General features: G+C 36.3%; 1 protein-coding gene across 2 annotated transcripts in view; it reads right to left on the bottom strand.

Annotated features, from left to right (window-relative positions):
• Nucleotides 1–217: 217 nt before the first annotated feature.
• Nucleotides 218–23,656, bottom strand: part of LOC145688160 (small glutamine-rich tetratricopeptide repeat-containing protein alpha-like) — a 140,854-nt gene continuing 117,415 nt past the window's right edge. For both annotated transcript variants that reach the window (XM_081761983.1, XM_081761984.1), the window contains one exon: nucleotides 218–8,313. In XM_081761983.1, the coding sequence (XP_081618109.1) occupies nucleotides 8,157–8,313 (157 nt within the window). In that variant the 3' untranslated portion in view covers nucleotides 218–8,156. The remainder of the gene's footprint in view (nucleotides 8,314–23,656) is intronic.

Genomic DNA, 23,656 nt, shown 5'->3' with positions numbered 1-23,656 from the left:
TCTAGGTTTCCTCTCCCAAAAGTGTTTAAAAAAAGCATACTTTGTTTTAATTTGGCATATTAAGATTTCCAGTACTTCTGTTTGCCACTTCTTGTTAACCACCCGGTGTTGTTATATACACTTTTCATGTCATATATTTGTGGTATTCACCAAATGGGACTACAGGTAGCTTTGTTTGAATTATTGTGTAAGGAAGTAATACGAAAATGAAACAGAATTTAAGTAACAAATTTATTTTCTCAGCAAAGTTGTACTTCTCATTTCATGGTCCTTTAGTGGACAGGGTCAAATAAACAAAATTACAGAATTCAACATTTTCCCCCTACAAAACAGATACAGATAATTCTAAATGGACGTAAGAAGAAAGGTCTTCTCACGCAGAATATCAGCAAACAAGGTACCAAACACACGTTTTCCTAATTAAATATTTTAAGTCAGCTGAAGAGAAAGAAAATACATATGTACATTAGTAACCTTCGAATTGGAAGAAACACTGCAATGTGCATTATGCATAATTTTTAATGGTCAGTCTTATCGGATGTGTACCTTCATACTCTGAAGGAGTCTCAGAACCTATCACTTAAGAAGGTCAACAAAATAAGTAGGATATGAATCTATTGCCTAAACACATTTGTTAAACTTTACCGTAAAAATATATTTCAACGTTACCACGCTTTTAAAGCTCTTCAACAGTATCCCAAGGTATATTTTATAAATAACTCATTAAAGAAACATTAATCATTGTACAGTCGTATTCAAAATCTTTTGAGCTTCACTACCTCAACGATGGAATAGTTACGTTACTGTTCCATCGTACAGATGACTTTTTCGCAATATGTGAGAAAACACCTTCAAATATTTTGAACAAGAATATTCTTGTAAATAAAGGTTGAAGCTTTACTTTCGTAAGAAAAATGTAACATAGATTTCTTGTTCGATTCCGTTTCTCGAAATCAAGGCACCACTACAGAAGATAGGAGTCAGATATAAACTTTTATCCTCCTATAGACGACGACAAAGAAATCCTTCTTACAATACTATTTTTATAACTATTTCGACGTTAATAATGTGGTCTGTAAAATAGGTAAATCCAATTAACTAAACGACATTACGTATCACAAATTTTACAATACTATTAAGGTTTAACGGAAGAGAAAATGTCAAAATATGATACATATTCAAATCAATAGATCTCTTTCGGATGAACAAAATGATATGGGTATGTGTAAATCATCATGGTGGTTTTCGAGAATATGGAGAAAAACAAACTAATTTGTAAATCTAGAGGCTGATGCTATACGAGAGCCATGCCACTTATTGAAATGGAACAGACATTGAAAAATATCCTCACTAAGTTCTTCCTTATGACACTAGCAAGACCACGCTACATCTTATGGTTAATGAAATAAAGCCTAAAATTATCATTAACTCTTAAATTTCAATTTCTGTTTCCCTAAAATATTGTCCAAATATAAGAACATATACCAGTCGATAGATCACATGAAGCTGAACAAAATGAAATGCTCGAGAATGAATTATCATGCGTAGTTTGAGAAAATCATAAAAAATCAACGAACGTTTGTGGCGATAAAAATGAATGCCCTTTTCTGGAAGAAATTATTGTATATGTAATGCTGTATATGTAGCGACTAGCATGCATTGTGTGCTAATTAGAAGACTGTAGTTTGTCTTTCCCATTAAGGTGGAAAACATACTCTTTATGCATATATTACTTGTAACTTTCTTCCCAATGGAGATCGAGCATTCACTATTACTTCCAGATTTATTACTTCTAATAATTGGTCACTATTTATCCAAGCTTTGACGAAAATGTTTCTACCTCCCTTACAACCATATAATCAGAGCTATGATGTAATGATTCCAGTTGCAAACGCAGTCATTGGCAAAAGAAAATAGTGTGTTAACCAACCATATATAAAATATGTTATTTTCTCACTGCTGTAATGTGCATGATTATTATGAACGTCATGCATATCATGCAAGCTGTTTTGATTTGCAATTTAACATCCCGTTCTGCTCCAAGGGTACATGAGATGTGGATCTCTGCTTACCGTGGAATCCGAACCACACGAGATTCCACAGGGAATCGAAATCTGGTATACGCTAACTACATAAGCACAAGGAACGTTTTGTTATATCAATACACCCAACTGAACAGCCAAGTATTTGTTTGGTACTTTCTCGTGAACTTTTATTTATTGCTTATTTACATTATAGTTTATCTACTGTCAGGTTTTATTTATCGCGAACTATTATTCAATTCCGTTGAACTAGACCTTACAAAGGGCGCTGAAGTACCAGATGACTTGTAAAATGTGCCTATAAACAGCAAATCATATTTTAATTTAAACCGAAGTTTGCCACCTGAATTTAGATGATCTCCCGTTCTCATCATGCCGAGTCAACACTAGAAGTATTATAACTCCATCGAGAACAAAAAACCGACAACGTACATCAATGCAGCAATTCCACTCCGCAGGACACATCGTGCACTATTATAAAATTTAAATGTAACTTTGTTTTATTTATTTATTTTTTGTTAATATGAAATATGCTTCTTTGGTTGACGTTTACAAGTCATTTTTGACTAAACTCTGGATGTTAGTTACCGAATTATCGTTACGTAAAATTTTTCCTAAATTTTATATCTTTACGCAGGCAGTGAAATTACATGGATGAACAAGTACCAAAGTAAGATTTTAGTCTTGTTTGTTGTATATTTAAAAGTTTCAAGTAAATATCTCTATACAACAAAAGCGCATGATGATGTAATTGTTTTTAGAGGAAGAAAAAAGCAAATGATAGAAACTTATTACACATTTGTTTTAATGTTGAACGTTTTCGTCCAGTAATATAAATACATCATCTAAATTTACCGTGTTTACTTCAAAAAAATAGTAAACCGAAAAGTCCTGTAGTGTTTAATGTTCCAGCACCCTATAATTTAGCACTGTATTCTTACGTTCAGGAAAACGTACTTCTTTGCTTAATAGCTAGAAACATATCTTTCCATTATAGGATCTACTTACTGCTATATTCAAGGTGCACAGTTTTTGAATACGATCGTACAGTGTACAAAACAAACTTAGAAAGCTAGTTTACATCAATGGTAGTTTGCTAATGGTAACGGACAGAGATTAAAAAACGAATTTGAAAACTTAATTCTTTAACACTAACAATACGACTCAATATTCAAATATAACAATATTGCAGTACAAACCATGTCAATAGCTTGGGACACATTATTTCACATTACTTATGTATCTAAGTTACATCCAGTAATAGGAATACCTATAAACTGCTTTCGACAACTTTACGATCACTTTCTCCTACTGACTAGGTTTGACATGCTGGATGTATAGCAAATTGATAAGACACCTTTTCATTGTTAACATGCTAGTACTCGCCTTATGTTACAAGGTTTAGTCAGACAGAGTAGTCTGAATAAGACTAATCCACTCAACATTTCCTAGACTGTTTTTGAGCAGCGGCGTTAATCACCATATCACAATGTCTGGACATTTACAGTTTTATGTACACTTATTGTTAAGTTTGAAAACAAAGTTATTTCAGAATCTGACATCCGATTACTTGTAGGTATAATTGCAATAAAAGTGTACTTATTCTTTTACAACAACAAGTACAATCATTTTCCTAGATTGTTTTTAATTCTACATACATTGTAAGAAGGAATTTTTACAAGGAAAATGTGTGATCATGTTTTGTTATAGTAAGTCTGTCCAAACGACTCTAAATTATCGTGAACAATGGAAACTATTAAGAAAAAATAAGGATAGAACTAAAGTGTGTACAAATTACAATACGGTTCACCGCACAAAGAGTTTTGACAGGCTAGACGAATTATTTTTGGGTGAAACGTGATTAGTATGTCGATCTCAACCATTCTATATCTCACCTACTGAACTGAACACGCAAACTAGAACCGATAGAGAATAAACTACTTTCAATTCATAGCGCACAAAGGATTCGTGTCCTACTAACCGGTTTGTTTATTGGTTATGAGGTTCGCACATAGGTTTCTATCGTCACTATTTATGGCCTTAACTCAAGTAACGATCCAATTGCCTCACAACGATACCAAAAATTTCATTTCACACCAGATACAAAACTGGGACCATGCGCACTGAACAGGGTGCCGATAACTATTAGAATCCATAGTTTCACAACTTTCAGTTTATTAAAGTATGAAAATACTAGAATTACTACAGGTGTTATAGAAATACAGATTCCTTTTTAAAACAAGAATACGAAAACCAAAAACGGTACTCAGAACTACATAGTTATGATCGCACAAAATGCTAGAAACACATGTGTCAATACACCACTCATGTAAGCTGTAGAGTTTATAGATATTCTTTACTGATCCGAGGTCAGCCCTCACATTCAGAATATTTACATAGTTATGAAAAAAGTTACAACTTTACCTTGATATTTATTCATTCAAAAATGTCTTATTTTTCTTTATTTAAAATTCGTCCTTCTTTTTCGTCAAAATATCTAGATATAACTTACTTAAAGCTGTACACAATTATACAATATTTTGATACAACATATACTAAACCGCTCCTTTCAGATCGGAATTCGTCCCGAACAATAAAAATTTACACTAAAAGATTCTTCGAATCATTACCCCACATAAGTAAAGTATCCAGGCCTTCATTTCTGTTCCCACATATACATATCATTATTTTTCTTACAAATTGCACATCCTCCTGAGATTTAATTAGCACAATTTCTTTCGCAAAATTTAAAATTACAGTAAGTTTCCAGCGTGAGCCTTCGTTGCTTGGAATAACCCATTTCTGGGTGTTTTACAAGTCATAGTATAATCTTCCACATAACCTCTTAATACCAATCAACTACTCTTTCAAGAAATGCTAATACAAAGTAATGAACTTAGGTTACTATGTGAACTTGATCAAATCATACATATTTTCTATATTTCGCAGAATAAGAAATAAAATAAATCAACATCAGGACGTAGCAGGTGTACACATAAGCAAATACAAGCACAATCAAAAGTAATGTGAAGGGTATAGGTTAATTTTTTGTTTAATAAATGACACCATTTGTAAGTTTTATAGGAAAGTGAGTCTGCACATTTTGTTTAAAATTTGTTTTGATTTTGTGGCAGAGTTTTCACTTATTTGTTGAATTCACTATTTCTACAATATTAACAATACATCAACCTTTCCAATAGCAACTAATTAAAAATGAAAGTGTATTTCACTGTACAGGTGTGTTAATATATTCTAACACGATTACAATTCCAAAACTTGAATCGGATTCTCACTTAAACATGTTGTTTGCATCCCGCATTAAACTGAGAGTTCTATCTGAATAATAAGATAAACCAGTTTCGATGGATGTTTTACTGCAAGAGAAAGATTACGTAAAATTATGGTATTGAGATTACAAAAGATTGGTAAAGCACGAAGAGACCATTTAGGGTGACCAACATTAAGATATCGGAAAAGGGTTGCGTAAGCTTGAAATCAACAATGATACAGCGTTGTAAATAGTCATTTCACACGTGTCATATAGTTTCACAGACATTATATTTCAGTATTGCACGTTTCCGTTTTTAGTCAGTTACTGTTGGAAAATACATATAAAATTGCTTCAAGATACAACTAATATTCTGACAAAAATCTTGATACGTTCCTCAAAAATTCTTACAAATGTAAAGAAAATTATTTTATAACTAAATCTGAGTTAAAAGAAACATTTATGATAGATTCTCATAAATAAAACTCTATAAATATTTTGAAATGTTAACGGTCTAACCCTTGTAAGATAAAGTGTCTGGCGAAGGTATTGCCGAAACTAACACAATTTAACGATATTTGTTCAAAGCTTTATTTATCTGAATAAAAATTCCCATGGAAATAGTACGAATTCTTATAGTACATAACATAATTGTATCATAGGGAAATTCCTATACTATTCACTGATCATCGTTACTGTACAGTGAGACATAGCAACAATGTACATTCAGCTGCTAATGCGATATTGTGGAGTTTGTAAAGACTGGCCTATCTAAACACATATCACTGCTTATTATTCGTCTGGCAATGCTGTTTTACAAGATGACATCTTTCAATACTTCTTTGGAGGAAAGTGATCTGCCATGAAATTTAGTGCAGAAAAAGATGAGACAAAATCATACCGTTTGGCAACCTCTCACTTTTAATGACCAGCTGTCACTGCTTTTCAAAGCAGGACTAAATGAAATGAAACATGTAAAATAAGAAAATGACATAAAAAACACTTCATATTTCAGTTGATTATACTATCATTAAAGACAAGACCTCTTTAAAACAGGAAGACTATATCAGATACTTGTATACAAGATAAATGGTGTCAAGTACAAAACAACACAAACTTAACATATAGCGAGATCATCCACTAGTTACTTCATACATGAATGTACTCATTATGTATCAGACAGGTTGCAAATCTGGTCAACCATCTCCTTTGAAAATTGTTGTATACTTATCCATCGGAGGATTTGAAATAAATAAAGCATTATCTTTCAACCATACTAGACCTTAATGCAAACATCATTATTAAAATATTACTGTATGTACGGTTGTGAAAAGGAGCCTTTTAAAAGAGAAAAATGAGTAGCGAGACTTTTTTGAACTTGACTGTACGATTATCATATACTGTTTCTGTTTCATTCCCATACAGTACAAATTCATGAAGACTGAACATGATAGGATGTATTTCGTGAAGCGTACTTTATAATTAATAATAAAATTACATTGCCATTATAATAAACTTCAGTTCATTCACCATTTATAAAATGTTTCCATTAAAAAGCTGGTTGTCATACACGATTCAATTGTAACAAATATACATATCTATACTGGCTTTAGATACAAACAAAACAGACCTATGTCCATATAACAGATTGAAATAATACATAAAAGAATAAATACTTAAACTGAGAAGGTTACACGAGAGCAAGGTTATCCTGAAGTTTTATCAGAAAACGCTCAATAACGAGCATCGAAATGTACAGTCAAGAACTCAAAACTATAGCCACAATATAGAAAATTGCCTTGCGATGCGCTAGCCAGCCGTATTTTGACTACCACTGAAGCTGGTTAGTTCTACGGATTGTGAACTTGTTACTTCTCAGTGTTTGGCGACGCCGAAATATTTCGGCTATTGTCTAAATATATAATATGAAGATAACAACAGAACGAACGAAAAATATAGGGTGCAGAGTAACATATATAATTTAAATGAGTTACTTATATAAATTTCAATTATAAGTTGAAATTTTTTCTTTTCAATTCAAATAAAACAGAAAAGATCGGAAATTTTGCAACTAAGTAAGTTTTAATATAATAAACGCATGAAGTCTTTAATGAGGAACTTCATTTAAAAAAAATACTCTATATGTACCTAGAAGAACGAGAGATTTCTTCTTCTGTACACTCTTAATAGATCGATTTATAATACAGCAAGATCTATTACATTACCTAATAAAACACTGAATAATTCCTTTTCTCAGATTAAAACGCGGAGGTTTTACTATATCGAAGGTTTCTATTTCGTTTACCCATTAAATAACAAAAGGACATATCAACAATGAACTTTAAACTGTTGCTCGATTTGTATTGTAATTAGATGGTTTAAAGGAAAACGCTTTAGAATTTGAATCAATGAGCACTGAGCAAGAGGATTTGCAGTTTTGAAAACTTGAGAACACCACTGATGTTAATCACACTACCTCATCAAATGAATGTCACTCCAGAATATACTAAATTAGTCAATTTAGGTTTTCTTCTTGTGGCAAAAACCAAAACAGAAAAATGCATTAATTCAACCCAATATTCACACCAGGAAAAAAAAAAAAAAAAAAAAAAAACTTAAACCATGCTGGGAATGCAACAAGGCTTCAAAGATATAGAGATTACTTAAGTGTGGCAAGGGATACAAAGAATTATTTCATTTGGCGATAACGTAGTTTGTTTCCGTTACCATCAACTATAGTCTTAGAAGCAGAGTTTGTTTCCACCAAAAAAAAAAAAAAAAATTTTTTTTGGGAGTACCAATTAATAATACTTAATTGAAAATCCCAAAAAGCAGGAACTAATTCACTAGTTTGGATTTTCATCAGGCGGTTGTGACGATCTATCTTCACTAGCATGATTTGATGCGTTATCCCTCCTAGCAGCACCACTTTCCATTTGCTGGCGCAACATTTCCACTAAATCTGGATTGGATGATTGCATGTGCTGAGCCAACTGCTGGCCTCTGAAATGATAAAAGTAGCATATTTTTAACGTTTTAGTACCTATTTCGTTCATTTCAACGTTCTCAAAGGTACCAGTTCTTTCCAGTTAAAATAATACGTACCATTAACTAGGGTCATTCCATCGAGAGGTAGATTTAAATTGGTTAAAATTTGGTATATGATATTGGGTAGAACTACACGTTTTGATATTCAATTTCCGGATACCATGCATCTGAATCAAATTTTACTAGATTTATCTCTAAAGAACTTTTTTATTTCGAGCAACTAAAGGGGAAAAGAAAGTATGGTAATCGTGAAAAAAAAAAAAAAAAAAAATCGAATTCGAGATTTCAATGGATGTACGTTTCATGCCCTGCAGATATTGTCCGTCCGTGTATCCTGACGTACGCTAGCCAAAGGCCAAACACATCTCAACGAATATTTTAAATTTAAAGTTTTTATGATTCTCCAGAGACGAATTTCGAATTTCCTTCCTACCCCTAAAAACTAAAGGTAGTTTACTGAAGGGTGAATATAAAAAAGAAATGATTTTTTCGAAATCGGCTCTAACGATTTTGTTTATCTATATTATAAAATTGAAAGTGACTATGTTTGTGACTCTTAATCTCTTGAACCACCCGACCGATCTCGATCAAACTTTAACATAGATAAGATTCGGGCCTGGGATGTTTTCTTCATTTCACTTTTACAGTGCAATGAAGGGGAGGGGGAACGGGGAGATATATTTTATATGTCAAAAAAGTAAAAATAAAAGTGACTATCTTTGTGACTTCATCACGCTTAAACCACCCGACCGATCTTTAAAAAAAATTAAATATGGATGTAATTCGGACCTGGGGTAGCTTTTTACCATATCACTTTGACGGTAGACTTTAGGGGAGGGGGAAGAGAGGGGACAGATATAAAAATATTTAAAACCTAATAACTCCTGAACCACCCCACCGATCTCAATCAAATTTTCAACATAGATGAGGGTCGGGCCTTGGGTGTTTTTTATCGTTTCACTTTGACAAGCCAACGTAGAGGAGGGGGAGGGGTGAGATATATGTAAAAAATCAAAATAAAAATGACTGTCTTGTGACTTCTTCACTCTTGAACCACCCGACCGATCTCAATCAAATTTTCAGCATACATGAGATTAGGGGCAGGGATTACTTTAGGCTATTCACTTTGACGAAGCAACGCAGGGGAGGGGGAGGGAAATAGAAAGTTTAAAAATGATGAAAAATGACCAATATTAGTGTTGAATCGATAGTTTCCGGGGTCGATGAGAGAAACAGTGACACTTCTGATACTGTTTCACTTCAAGTTCGCGTCTAATAGCTGGGGAAATGGAGGGTACAATGTAGAGGAGGGGGATGAACATTTAAAAATGATCGAAAATGACTAAATTAGTGTCAAATCCATAGTTTTAGGAGTAGCTGAGATTAACAGTGACGATTCTGATGCCATGTGCCGCAGCACGGAGGTGGGGAAGGGGCACTTATATATAATAATGATCGAAAAAGACCAATATTAGTGTCTAATCCATAGTTTTTCGGGATCATTCAGATGAACAGTGACATTTCCGATCCAGTTTAAATACAAAATCAGCTCCTCTACTTGGGGGAGGGGGAGAAAGAGATATATAAAAATGATCGAAAATGGCCACTATCAGTTTCGAATTTATAGTTTTCTGGATCCCTTAGATGAACAGTGATACTTTCGACCCCGTTTAAATTCAAATTCAAACCCACAATTTGGGGGAGGGGAGGAAGAGATTTAAAAATCATAGAAAATGACGTTATTAGTGCTGAATCCACATTTTTTGGGGTCAATGAGATGAACGGTGACACTTCCGATGCCATGGTCCGCAACATGGGGGAGAGGGAACTATATATGGTCAAAATTGACCGATATTAGTGTTGAATCTATAGTTCTTGCGGATGAGGAGGGGTGACATACATTAAAATAATCGAAAATTAGCAATAGCAATGTTTCAATAACAACTCCAGAGAATGGTATTAAGTCATTTCTCTGAGAAAATTCGAGAAGGGGTAGTTTACTCTTGAGAGAGGGATTTTTTTCGGACGTTTTTTTCAGAAATGACTCTGGCTATTTTGTTAATATTTCATTAACAACATGACAACACGACAATTTATTTGATGGAAAAAAATACCAGAGGTGGGTGATTTTTTCGGATGTTTTTCTAAAAAGCGACTCAGGGGATTTTGTTCATATTTCGAATAAATATTTCACTAATATCTATAATGTTACCTAAATCACTTCCATGAATACACCAACAAGGGATAGTTTACTCTTGGTATTTTCTTTTCTTTTTCTTAATTTTCTCAAATACGGCTCATGTGATTTTGATCTACAAGGGATAATTTCGTTTTGAAAGATGACTTTTCTTTGGGTGAAGTTTTCCGAAAACGTCTTATATGATCTCTCTTGGCATTTCACAAGAAAATGTGTCATTACTGCAAGAAGGATTTCGAGCAAGAAAGTTATGTGCGGTTGCCTGCACATTTTATTTAAGATGTATTCTAGCCAGCAATCCACAGAAGGGTTTTCTCGTCAATTTATATGGAACAGGGTGTGAGACATCAAATTGCTGTAGAGCTCCTTCGTGGCTAAGCGGTTAGCGTACGCGCCTTTGGCGTGGAAGACCCTGATTTTGTGCCATTTGAAAAGAAAAAAAAACTTTTTGTTGGGTTGACAATACTATTAGTCTGGTGGTATTTTAATGTATGTCAAACAATGTCTCCAAGCTGATATTTGCATGGTACAAACTTTCAGCCTTTCTTCTGTCAACAATGAGTTTAAAAGTTACAGGGACGTTTCAAGATATATGGTTTGCCCTCTATCTATATATATATAAGGCACACCATATATATCTTGAAACGTCCTTGTAACTTTTGAACTTATTGTTAACAAAAAAGAAACTCTGATGAATACATTATATATATATATATATATATATATACACAATATTTCATTCACGTACTCTAGGCACTAGCTATGCATTAATGTAACATATATATATAGAAGGGCCGGATAAAAAGTAATGGCAAAATTCGTGCCTGGCTTTATGCACATAACTCATATTACATTCCTTCACTGTAATCGCATCCCATCTCTGCCGACATGCTGAATTCCTAATAGCAGATGTGTTATTTATGAACTCCTTACCCCAGAGCTCGAAACAACTAAAGGACAGAAAAGGAAGTACTACTAAAATCTCGTATTTTCGCTACTTTATTTTTAAAAGAGCTGAAATTTTGCATTTCGAAAAGCCTCACATATGCTATAAAATATCGAAGTGCACATCCTCTCTTTATAGTCAATTCTATTCCTAGCTCTTCAGTTATATACACTGATCACCAGTTGAATTAGAGAGAGCAGGACAGTTGCAGAAACCGCCCTGCAGAGGCTCCACCAGTGCATGTGAATGAAATGTATCGAGTGTGTACTGCTGCCGTATTCTTCCTCTCTCGGTATCCGTGTCAGTGCAATGTGTGATGTGCAAGACAAAGAACCTGAGTGCATTTGACCGTGGTCAAATTGTAGGGACCAGAGGAATGGATGGCTCGATTTTGGAAGCGGCTGCGGCACTAGGATTTTCAAAGGCAACTGTGTCAAGAGTATGTCGTGAGTACCTGACTTCCGGTAAAACCGCACCCGCACGGACAAACTGCTGTGGTCAGGAGCCTGTCGACAACAGGGATAGGCACCGATTGGTCCGCAGCCGATAGACGTGCCACAGTGCGTCAAATTGCTGAGAGATTCAATGCAGGACAACAACGCCATGTTAGCAGCCACACAATCCGCAACCAGCTACTCGCCATGGGCTACAGAAACTATCGACCCATGCGAGTACCCCTTCTAACCGCACAACACAGGAAACAACGTCTAGAATGGACAAAGGAATACCGCCACTGGGCCGTGGAAATGTGGAAGTCTGCACAGATGAGTCATGTTTCACATTGGCACATGCCGCTGAACGGGTACGGGTGCGTCGCCAATCGCACGAGGCAAAGGATCCATCATGCCAGCAGGGAACTGTGCAGGTCGTCGGTGGTGGTGGTGGTACTCTTATCTGTGTCATATTTACGTGTACTGAAATGGGTCCCCTAAGAAGTATGATAATCCTCACAGGTGAACGCTACCGCAATCTTCTTATGACCATGTCCTGTCACTTGCTCGGCTGCAACCTAATTTTTCAGCAGGACGATGCGCCGGCCCACCGCTCTAGGATGGCAGCAGATTGGTTTGATGAGCACTCCTCTGATCTGGCAAAACTTCCTTGGCCGTCAGTCACCGGGCCTCAATCCCATCGAACACATCTGGGACGCCATGTAACGACGCCTTCGGGCTGTAGACCCTCTTTCGACCAACCTTCGGGCTCTGCGGGAGACTTTGTAGCAGATATGGACTGAGATGCCACAACAACACTTCAGGCGCCTTGTGGAGTCCATGCCGCGGCGGGCAGCCGCCATTATCAGAGCGAAAGGTGGTGATACACGGTATTAGGTAGGTGTATCTAATTAAGCAGGTGATCATATTATATATATATATATATACAGATATACAGGGGCGGACAAAAAAAAAATAAAACGTTTGCAAAAGTGTGAAAATCATACCTAGTATGGTGTGTGGCCTTCTTTTGCGTCCAAAACAGCTTGGATCCGACGTGGAATGGACGTATACAGCTCCTGAATCGTGGTGTGTGGAATTTTGTACCATTGTTCCTCCAAAACATGCTCCAGTTCCTTAAGGGATACTGGTGGAGGGTAATGAGACCAAACACGCCTTTCTAACTCAGACCACAATGGCTCAATGATGTTCAGATCTGGTGATTGTGAGACCCAGGGAGGTGTGATAGCTCCTGGTCATGCACCTCAAACCATGATTTCACCGTTTTTGTAGCGTGGCTGGTTGCCAAATCATCTTGGTAGATGCCATCACCATCAGGGAACAATATTTGGGCCATGGGTAGAACCTGGTCCCCCAAAATGGCCTCATACGCCTTAGCATTCATCATTCCATGCAGGGCTATGATGAGACCTGCGGAAAACCACGATATCAATGCCCATACTGTAACAGAACCACCCCCATGCTTTACAGTTGGGAGCAGACAGTCTGTATCATAGGCCTGCGACGGTTTTCTCCATACGTAAACACGAACGGTTGTTGGAAACAAGGTGAAGGTCGATTCATCAGACCACATTACGTGTTTCCACTGCTCATGAGTCCACGCTTTGTGGTCTTTGCACCACTGGAAAAAACTCTTCGCATTTACTGCTGTGACCAAAGGTTTGGCGATAGCGGCCCTGCCATGAATTTTCATTTTATTAAATTCCCGTCGCACTGTTTTCGATGAAAGCGGGTTCTGTAGGCCGGAATTGAGTTCAGACGTAATTTTCATTGCAGTGGTCTTCCTTTTAGCTGCTACAATCCGTTTTAATGCCCTCCGGTTCCTATCTGACAGGATTGTCTTTCGACCACTGTTGTGCTTTGCAGACGTCATTTGCCCATGAATTGTGTATGCCCTCGTGACATTGGACACAGCGCCTTTCGATACCCCCACAATGTTCGCCACTGTTGCCACTGAAACTCCAACCAGACGGGCACCAACGATCATGCCTCTTTGGAAGTCTGTCAGGTCCCCCATTTTACCGTACCACTTTCACACTACGACATTCATAGGTGAACGTGTTACTGCTGACGGAAAAGGAAGGCCCACATGACACATTAAATACAAAAAACGATCGGCTACCGCAACACGCGTTGTACAGTGGAGGGCCAAACTTACGTGTCCTTTATGAAATGTTTTTAGATTTTTTGTCTATCCTCTATCTATCTATCTATATCTATCTATCTATCTATCTATCTATCTATCTATATATATATATATATATATATATATATATATATATATATATATATATATATATATATATAGGGTGTTACTGAACTAGACCGAAAAATAAACAGGTGATTCCTCACATCAAGAAAAGTTAAAAGTTCCCATGAACCTGTGGAGAAAAGTGCATAGTTTCAGAGCTAGGGCTGTCCAAATGCGTGAAAACGGCAAATTTCAAGAGGACCCATTTCGAATTCGATAAATCGTGGAGTGGTGGTAATTGAAAATTAATGTAATATGTATTTTTTGGATTGTGTATGTGCGACTTCCTTTACGCTAATAAGGACGTCCATCCACAGTTTCTGGAATTCGAAATAGGGCCTGTTGAAATTTAGCTTTTTCGCGATTTTGGACAGCCCTAGGTCTGAAACTATGCACTTTTCGCAATAGATCCATATGAACTCTTTCTCTTATTTTGATGTGAGGGATCACCTTGTACAGTTTGTCGGTATAGTTCATTAACACCCTGTATATATATATATATATATATATATATATATATATATATATGTGTGTGTGTGTGTGTGTGTGTATGTATATATAAGGTAAAATTTATGGAATATATAAGAACATGGTATGTAATAAATATGAATATTGGTTTGTCATTCACCACGGTAATTAGCTACAAGACGATACACCACATTCTTTTATATTTTTGCCCCCTTTCACTTGTGATGGTAAATCTAGATAAGGTCGTCAATTTCACGAAATACCCAAAACATCCACACGGTCTCACTCATCTTCATAGCGAAATGCCATAAGTGACCTATATGCATTCTTTCCTTTGTGCATCTGGAAACAGCTGGTAACGTGTGTTGACCAGCAAGCAGTGGAACAAAAAAGAAATACCCTGTTATCTTATTTATCTTTCTTTTTTCAGTTTGTAACGTGAATTCAATCGTTATTTGTTGTCAATTTCTTGTAGTTCCAAGAATGATGTTATTTTTTATATTATCTTTTTATTTCAGTTACACAATTTTTAGAAAATCAATTTACAGGTAACAATGAATTAGTGTGTTTTCATCTTTCATTTGAACTTCTAGAATCTTCAAAAATGTACCTTAATATTAAAACGAGTTATTATTAGTTTCACTGTACATAATTTTTGAAACGTCGAAAAATGTGTAGAAATAGTAATGTGCTTGTGTTTTACGAGAGGCATACTGAAAGTCGTGAGTAACATTTTTTCACATACGTAATCTTTATTTGAAACCAAACTTTAAGTGAAACCAAATATATCATCTCAATCTACAGACCTTTTTTTTCCCCTCTTTTACCATCATTCTTCGTTTGAAAATACCCTTGCGACAGAATTCCGCTCCAGCTGCCCGTAGATACTGACACACTGCTTGCCGAATATCCTCCAGTGTCTCGTAGCGATGGTCTCGCATCTGTTCCTTCACAAAACCGAAAAGATGATAGTCGGGGCTGTAGGGAGGATGTGGAACTGTTTCCCACGCAAATCTCCTGATCTGCTCCATGGTGGCACGTGCTGTATGCGAACGCGCTTATTCTGTTGAAGGACGATGATCTTTCCAGGAGTTTATCACGCAAGGCACGACGGAGCTTCAAAAGTGTCTGGATGTAGCGGGCAGGATTTATGGTTTGTTCAAGCTCAAGAAAGTCAACCTGAATGCACTACCGATTGCACTGTCTTCGCTTTCTTTTTCGGTGGCGAATTCAATTGGTGCCATCCCATGCTCTGTCGTTTTGTTTCAGGTTCATAATGATGGAACCAGCTTTCATCTCGTCACAATACTCGTCAAAGAGTCATCACCATCATGTTCAAACCTCTGAAGGGTTTGGGCAATGGTTAGTCTCTGACGTTTGTGGTCCTCGGTTAATAAATGTGGGAACCAACGGGCAGAAACCTTCCGATAACCTAAGCTGTGAATCATTTCTTGCACTGCATTATGTTCAACACCAGGTTTTGCAGCGATTTCATTCACAGTGATGTGCCCATCTCCTCTAATCAGCTCATCAATCCTCATCTCGTTGCGTTCCGTGGAGGCAGTTCGAGGGCACCGGCTGCGAGGCTCATCTTCGATACTCGTGTTTCCATCCTTAAAATGTTTCGCCCACCTCCTAACACTGCTGGCATCCATGCACACATCTCTCTAGGCACACTGCAGTCTGCGGTAAATTTCAGAAGCAGATTGGTCCTCTAATAGGAACTCAATCACAGCACACTGTCGAAACGAAACATCGCTGCCAGTGATTTTGGAAATCCTGCCTGTGGTTACGTGCTAGCAACAAATAGCGTCAACGTTTGGAAAGAAAGAAAGAAAGGTCTGTAGATTGAAATGATATACGTGTGTTTAAAAAAGAACTCCTTAGTTTTAATGTGTCCTAAAATCTGTACAAAGTGGCATACACTATTCTAGTTTGTCTTATTTGATTCATCAACTCTCCAAGTTTGGCTCCCTTACAGTTGGCAGGTCTGCTTGACCTTGAGACGGCACCAGTGCTGTTTTTTCCCTCTGTTTCTTCAGTTCAGTCCAGGCAGGCGTGCAGTGCAGAGCAACTCAGCAACAATGTGCACTCCACAACAGAGTGTGCAGTGTGCTATTTGGCCTGTGAAAACTGAGTCAGTTATAACAGTGCAACGTAAATTCAGACGTCAGTATGGTGATGAACCACCTACAGCAAAAGCTATCCGTCATTGGCTATAGTTTTTCAAGGAAACCGGTAGTGTTTTAAAAGCAAAATCACCAGGTAGACCGAGAACTTCTGAATATGTTGAACAGATCCGTGTTTCTTGTGTTCGGAGCCCGAAGAAGTCATTGGCCAGACGTAGTCTACAATTAGGGGAGACATCAATCATTTACAGGAAAGAATCGTCGCGGCGGTTGGGATAGTTACACCTGAAATGTTGGTGAACACGTGGCGAGAAGTGGAATATCGTCTCGACGTGTGCAGGGCCACAAATGGATCCCACGTTGAAGTCTACCAACATTAAACAAAACTTGAAGGAATTCTCTTTCTTTTTATGTACTCACTGACGTAAGTTTTCATTCATTTCCCAATTAAATTTATACTTAAAACTATGGAGTTCTTTTTCAACCACCCTGTACTTGGTTTCAATTACAACTGAAGATTACGATTGCGAGAACATGTTCACGACTTTCAGTATGCTCCTCGTACAATATTGTTTTATTATAATTTTAAGAATTTCAAATTGCTAAGGTAACAAAAATACACTTTAAACAGTCAGTTTTTCATTAATTTTAGTGCACAAAACATGGGAGCGTTAAGTTCTAATTTTATTGCCCTTTATTCTGTAAATCTACATTATAGGCTATTGTAAGCACCATTTTATCGTTTACTTGTTTTTATACACATTTTTGAACATTTGGCGTCTCTGTAGTAGATCGTGTGAATACCTACATGTTCACGAAAAAGGCTTATCATTGCAAATGCGTTTGGATAGTCCTAAGTTAGATTCCCAAATTTGGAAATTAATCGACCATCAAAAAAATATCTATAACTGTGTTACGAATTAACTTACATTTTCACAAACAGTAAAACGAAGCACATTGTGGCGTGCATAAACATTAATTCCATAAACACGATTTGTTTCGATTGCTGTGTTTTACCTACGTTGGAACAATCCGAAAGAGTTTCACTTCTCTGTAATCTTTTAAAAGCAGCAGATTCAAACTTTTCAAGCCTTTGAAAAACTCGAATATATGGGCTTGGTAACCAAAAAATTAAGGAAAGTATGTCTCGGTTCAGGTGTATCATGATGGCCAGCCACACAATTTCTATTACGCATGAAGTTAAAAGAAGGAACAAATCATACATTTTTCATTTTATTCGCGGACAGGATCTGTCTGGCGAGCCGTCTTTGTTTATCTTTGTTCTATATCGTAAAAGTATTCTGTCCGAATTTCAAGTTTCTTAATACAACGGTTTCATAGTCATTAATGAATGAGTCATTTTAACCACTTAATATTATAGGTAAGTAAATGAATGTATATTTGCATTTAGTACATTGATTACATTAAAGATGGAGACGTTTAATTAATTAACCATTGCTGAAGTGCCGAAACGTTTGCCCAATTTCGAGCTGAATCAAATGCTACGTTGCGAACCCGGAGGCCGCTGCCTACTACAAGAAATGATATAGCAATGGTGAAGAGGGTAAGAGACTTATAGAGAGATATAGCAATGGTGAACTATGGTCAAAAGATACCTAAAACAGATTGACGAATAGTCTATGCTGACTTCTTAGAACTGGTGCAATTGGAAATTATCCACAAATTTGTCATACCTTTTAACATGGCATTACAAATTAACCTAATAGAGTACAATAATTCAGTTACTATGCAAGCATTTATTCTCGGAAGAACTATAAGTATAGGCTTACTTCACAAATATATAAATAAAGCATAAACATTTGCTAATATTGTGAACAGCACTAATCAAACATATCCAACAAGATGATGGAATGACCCCACTTAAATTTCTCCGTAAAAAGAATTGGATAAACCTACTGTAAATAATGCAGTAATTATTAATTATATATGAGCTAATTCAACAAATATCTAAAACTATATTCTACACTAAACATTATTGCTGTGCGCTTCCAAACCAATGACTGTGTATTGCTAAAATTTGTTAGTAGTGTTAGTAGAACCACTAACTACAATATAATTACGAATGACATACTTTTAACATTTACTATCCTTACCACTTACATCTGTCATTTTCTTACTCACTGATTCGGACTATTCCGGAACTGTATGATGTACCCCGCATTAATACTCCTTCAACTTGGAAGAATAAAACAATGGTAGAATGAAATTACTACTGAATAAGCAGTATAATTAACATAAAAATTCACAAGTAGAACTTTAAATACTCAGTAAATAGTAAATTCACTGCTAAATCTAGTAGAAACTTTATTCAATTCAGCTTTAATACTGACGAAGAAAATAACTCCAACAAAGCCTGAGAAAGAAAAAATATTCAATAAAATAAATACATCATTCTAGAACATTTAATTACCCGTTTTATTACATTTTCTTGGAATACTGCATGCAATAACATAGACAATAAAGTTTTCGATCCTTTCCCTCGGGCAAAAAACTGATGTTGGATTACTCGTGTTTCTCATGCACAAAGTTAATTTACAGAGAACAAATAAACACATTACTTTAGAAATAATGAGATAAAATAGTGTCTGCGTATCCCAGAGAGAGAAAGTTTGTTTAGTATCTTTTCTCTTCTGACAGGTTGTATCAAGTAATAAAAAGCTGAGACTCCATCGGTAATCGAACTTAAAACCACACCATTATACACTCAGAAGTCCCACATGTAGGGATTAAAGTGAATATATCAGTGTTCCCCAAGCAAGATGGATAATAGTTATCACGTGTGACCTTGCATTATTGGCTAGGTAAAGAATGTGTTTACTATTCACAAGGTTTTGAAGTTTCTCGTGGATAAACTCCACCTACTGAGAGTATACAGCTGAATTGATTGATCAAGAGGCAACAAGCACGTCGCGATGCACAATACTCTGAGCAGTTCACCTATTATAGAGAATAACTTACTTTCTGACTTTTTTTTTTTTTTTTCGAAATGGCTTGATGTGAAGAGTTAACCACAAATGAAGTTAACAGTTAAATTTTATAAATAGCCCACTTCTTACCAAATGAAAACTCTGCCCAGAAAGGGATCGCCTTCTAGCAAAGAAGCAAGTATCTACTTGTGTTGCCTCAAGAGCTATACTAAAGTCATGTGGGTTCATCGATCCACCTTCTACCGGAGTATTTGAATAATTTTAATAGTACTAGTTTGCACCAATACGAAATTCTACTCACTACCGTCCTTCATTATTATTTAATTACCACTACGCTGTCATTCTACCACATCCGTGTCCAAAGCCGGCATGTTCTTTTCCCGTGAATCGATCGTGTTCAAAGGTTAATACATCACACAGGCCGATGTAACTATTAAGAGCATCTTTCTTTGACCTGTCGTCACTGACGTCAACGTTGAACTCAATACTTCAACCTGCTCATTACACGTATATAGGCTCACCGACTAATTTAAGGTAGCCATGAACCGATAATTTTCTTAGTAATTCTAAGGATTTCTTGATAATAATCACTTGAAAGGAGTTTTAACATGAACTAAAAACTGCTAGAGCTATTTCTCTTGTTATGTGGTGTTTACATCCTGATCAAAAGATCTTACATCGCATTGGTAACGAAGTGAAAACTCCGCAATGTAACTTCAATCACTGGGTAACAAGAGAGATAGAAATGAGGAAGTACAGAGATTAGACGTGAAGCTTTTAGGATGCTACTAGGAAACACTGAAATGGTAGGATATAAAATGGACATTCTCAACGAAGATTGCATCTTAACAAGCAGAAACCTATGATGTTACAACAACATTTTCTCGGTTTTAAGGTGTTGCTCTGGATCAGTATAGCTGTTTATGAGTTAATTCTGCTATCATTTGCACAAAATAGAAGCATCCCAGGCGTTAGTTCTGTACCTCGGCAGCAAATTAAGATCGACTTCCCTTTGCACTAAGCGAGACAACAAGGTTTTCTGCGCCATCTAGGAATGAACCAGTAGTGTTAGACAGAAACTATCTCCTTTCACCACCAAGCAATTTAATTTTTATTGTCCGCTGATGACTTATTTTAAAATGTAAATATGAACAAATCTGGCAGAATATACGATAACTTTTGCTCCAAAATCTCAAGACAAGTTTTGTTGTTACAAAAAAATAAAATAATAATAATAATAATAATAATAATAATAATAATAATAATAATAATAATAATAATAATAATAATAATAATAATAATAATAAATAAAAAAAATAAAAATCTGGGAGAATGTAAATTAACTATTTAAGGGAAATTTAATTAAAATGGAAGAAAAATAACTGTTTTAATTAAATGAAAGGAATACAACAAGCTAAGTTTCGAACTGAACGGAAAGAAGAAATGCAGGATATTTAAGATACCACTAAGCTACTCAGTTATATCCTAATTGAAAAATTGATTAACGTTTACGTTCAACATTCTATTCAACTCTACTTGAATGGGGTCCTCCACTTAAGAAATTGACACAGAAAAGGTAGTTTGCTGTTCCAATTTTCCACCAGTGGAATTTTCAGTTATTCAACATCAATTTTCTTGCTTGTGAACAATGACTTCTGCCAATTATATCCAGGCTTCGTGGGATATTCTAGCTTTCCCATAATTTCTGTCCTCTCGTAATTTCTGTCCATCCTAAACTGTAGGGAGTTTAGGTTAATTTATCACCATTATTTTAAAATCAAATAAAAAGATCGCTTAATGCCAAACACTGAAGAATAGCTGAAAGAACTGCGAAACCAAAACTAGCGCTCTACTGGGCGAAGTACAGTAATGTGGCTTTTGCTGGCCAAGGGTTTTTCTACAACAAATAATTTTAACCCTAATTTTTTAGAGCAGTAACTACTTCTAGAACTAAATTTCGTATTTTCGCAGGAGGATGCATTTAACTTCTTCACTTTGGTTAATGATGGATTTGTAATGGAAAATATATTTTAGAACGGGCTGTGAGGAAATCTTTACAACAAAAGACTAGCATTGATTACTAACGCGTATAGTATCACGATTATAAATTCTGCCAATATACCAAAGCAGACAAAGGGCGAATTTTAGCAACAGCAGGAGCTACAAATGCCGGATTTTGTCGATTGTGAGATGTTCAAAGGTCAAACTATTGCAAAAGTAGGACAGATCTTACAAGGATATTTTAGGCATTTACTAGAATGGGAAAGCTACATACTCTTTAGTTAGGTTTCGTACAAGTCCCGTATTTTACGCAAGGGTCCCTTATTGTGTATCCAGATCAAGTGACCCGTGTCCCAACAAAATTCTTCGGAACGCAGAATTGTCCCGTAATTTGTGGATTTGTATTTATGTTCTCCTCCTTCAATTTAAAACATGTGATTGCCAAGAAATCGATAGCTATAATCACAAAAATGTCATACGAATTGGCAATACCAGTATGTTGCGAGAATAGTCACTAGCGGATACGGTAATAATTAACCTTTTTTGACAATTATTTTTTGGAAATTTATCATTTCAACGGATTATATCTAAGTCTAAGGAAGTACGAAAATCCATTTTTTTCCCCTAAAAATTCTATATTGCCAGGGCGCTATAACTACAACGTATGAGACAACTTGGAAGCATTCGGCAGGATATATGCACTATGAAAGACAAAGAAGCTTGTGATTCCAAATGGAATCACACGGTCAGAAAGGGTTAAGCATGACTCACTTGATATGACGCTAATCTACTACGGATCAAAACTAGCTTTATTGTTTCACCGCTAGTTTTCGCCACTGGAAAGGCCTTTTCCGTTTCGGGTGACCCAAGGCTCACGAGTTATTGCCAGAACACGTTGTAAAAAAGGACTGGGAATTGATTGTTTTCTGACTTGTCATAAGTCGTTCGCGCGGTTTTATCAGCAAACACATCTTAACAAACACGAAAAAAGCAGCTCTGAAGAATTTGGTAGTATTACTATTTTCTCACACTAATGCTAGTAAGATGGGCTACTCCTGAACAGAGAGAGCACCTTCGTGCTAAGCGGTTAGCGTACGCGCTTTTGCCGTGGGAGACCCGGATTCGATTCCCGGCATGAGCTCATGCGGTTCGGATTCCACGTTAATCAGAAGGTTCCGTCTCATTCAGCCTCGCTGCTAAAAAGAACGTTAAATTCAAAATCAACTCAACTCAACTTGAACAGAGACCTTTCCTGTTTACTCTAATTTGTTAAATACAACTTCGGCACTGCATACAATTCTGTGGATATCCAGGCGTGACTTTGGAAGTGATCTCATCTGACACTAGAAGACGGTATTAACATTCTATAACGAAATGCTTGTGTAAAGAAAAAAACACACAGTGTGTTTTAGTCTCTCTGGATTTAGTGTGTCATGGACTCCAAAAAAGTGTACCATCAACATGACATAAAATTTGGTCATTTAAAACCTTGGAATTGACAATACTGTGACGCCAGCATATTATGAACAAATGTATAGTTGATACCAAGATAGTGCCAATTCAGGAGAGAAAGTGCAGTATGCTCTATGGTTTATTGAATGTAAATTAAGTGTAGCAGGAAGCAGTTCCAAAAAGTTTACAGGAAACTCCGATGACAGGAGCACTGAAAAGTGATTTAATACCTCCAAAGGAAGAACAGAGACGCAAGGTAACGTAAGGTAAGCCATTTCCATGGAATATTTGGAATTCTGGAAACGGTTGCAAGGCTGCGTGGGCGTCAATGGAACACAGTTGAAGGCCTGGCGTTACAAAGCTGTCATCATCATCAACATTTGTAAGTTTACGACGGGCCAGGTGTGAACAAGCAATATCTTATTGCATAATAGAAGATGTTACGCGATTGTAC

Source organism: Thermobia domestica, chromosome 6 (assembly GCF_964235325.1).
Source record: "Thermobia domestica chromosome 6, izTheDome1.hap1.1, whole genome shotgun sequence".
Lineage (NCBI taxonomy): Eukaryota > Metazoa > Arthropoda > Insecta > Zygentoma > Lepismatidae > Thermobia > Thermobia domestica.
This window is presented reverse-complemented; position numbering and strand designations above follow the sequence as displayed.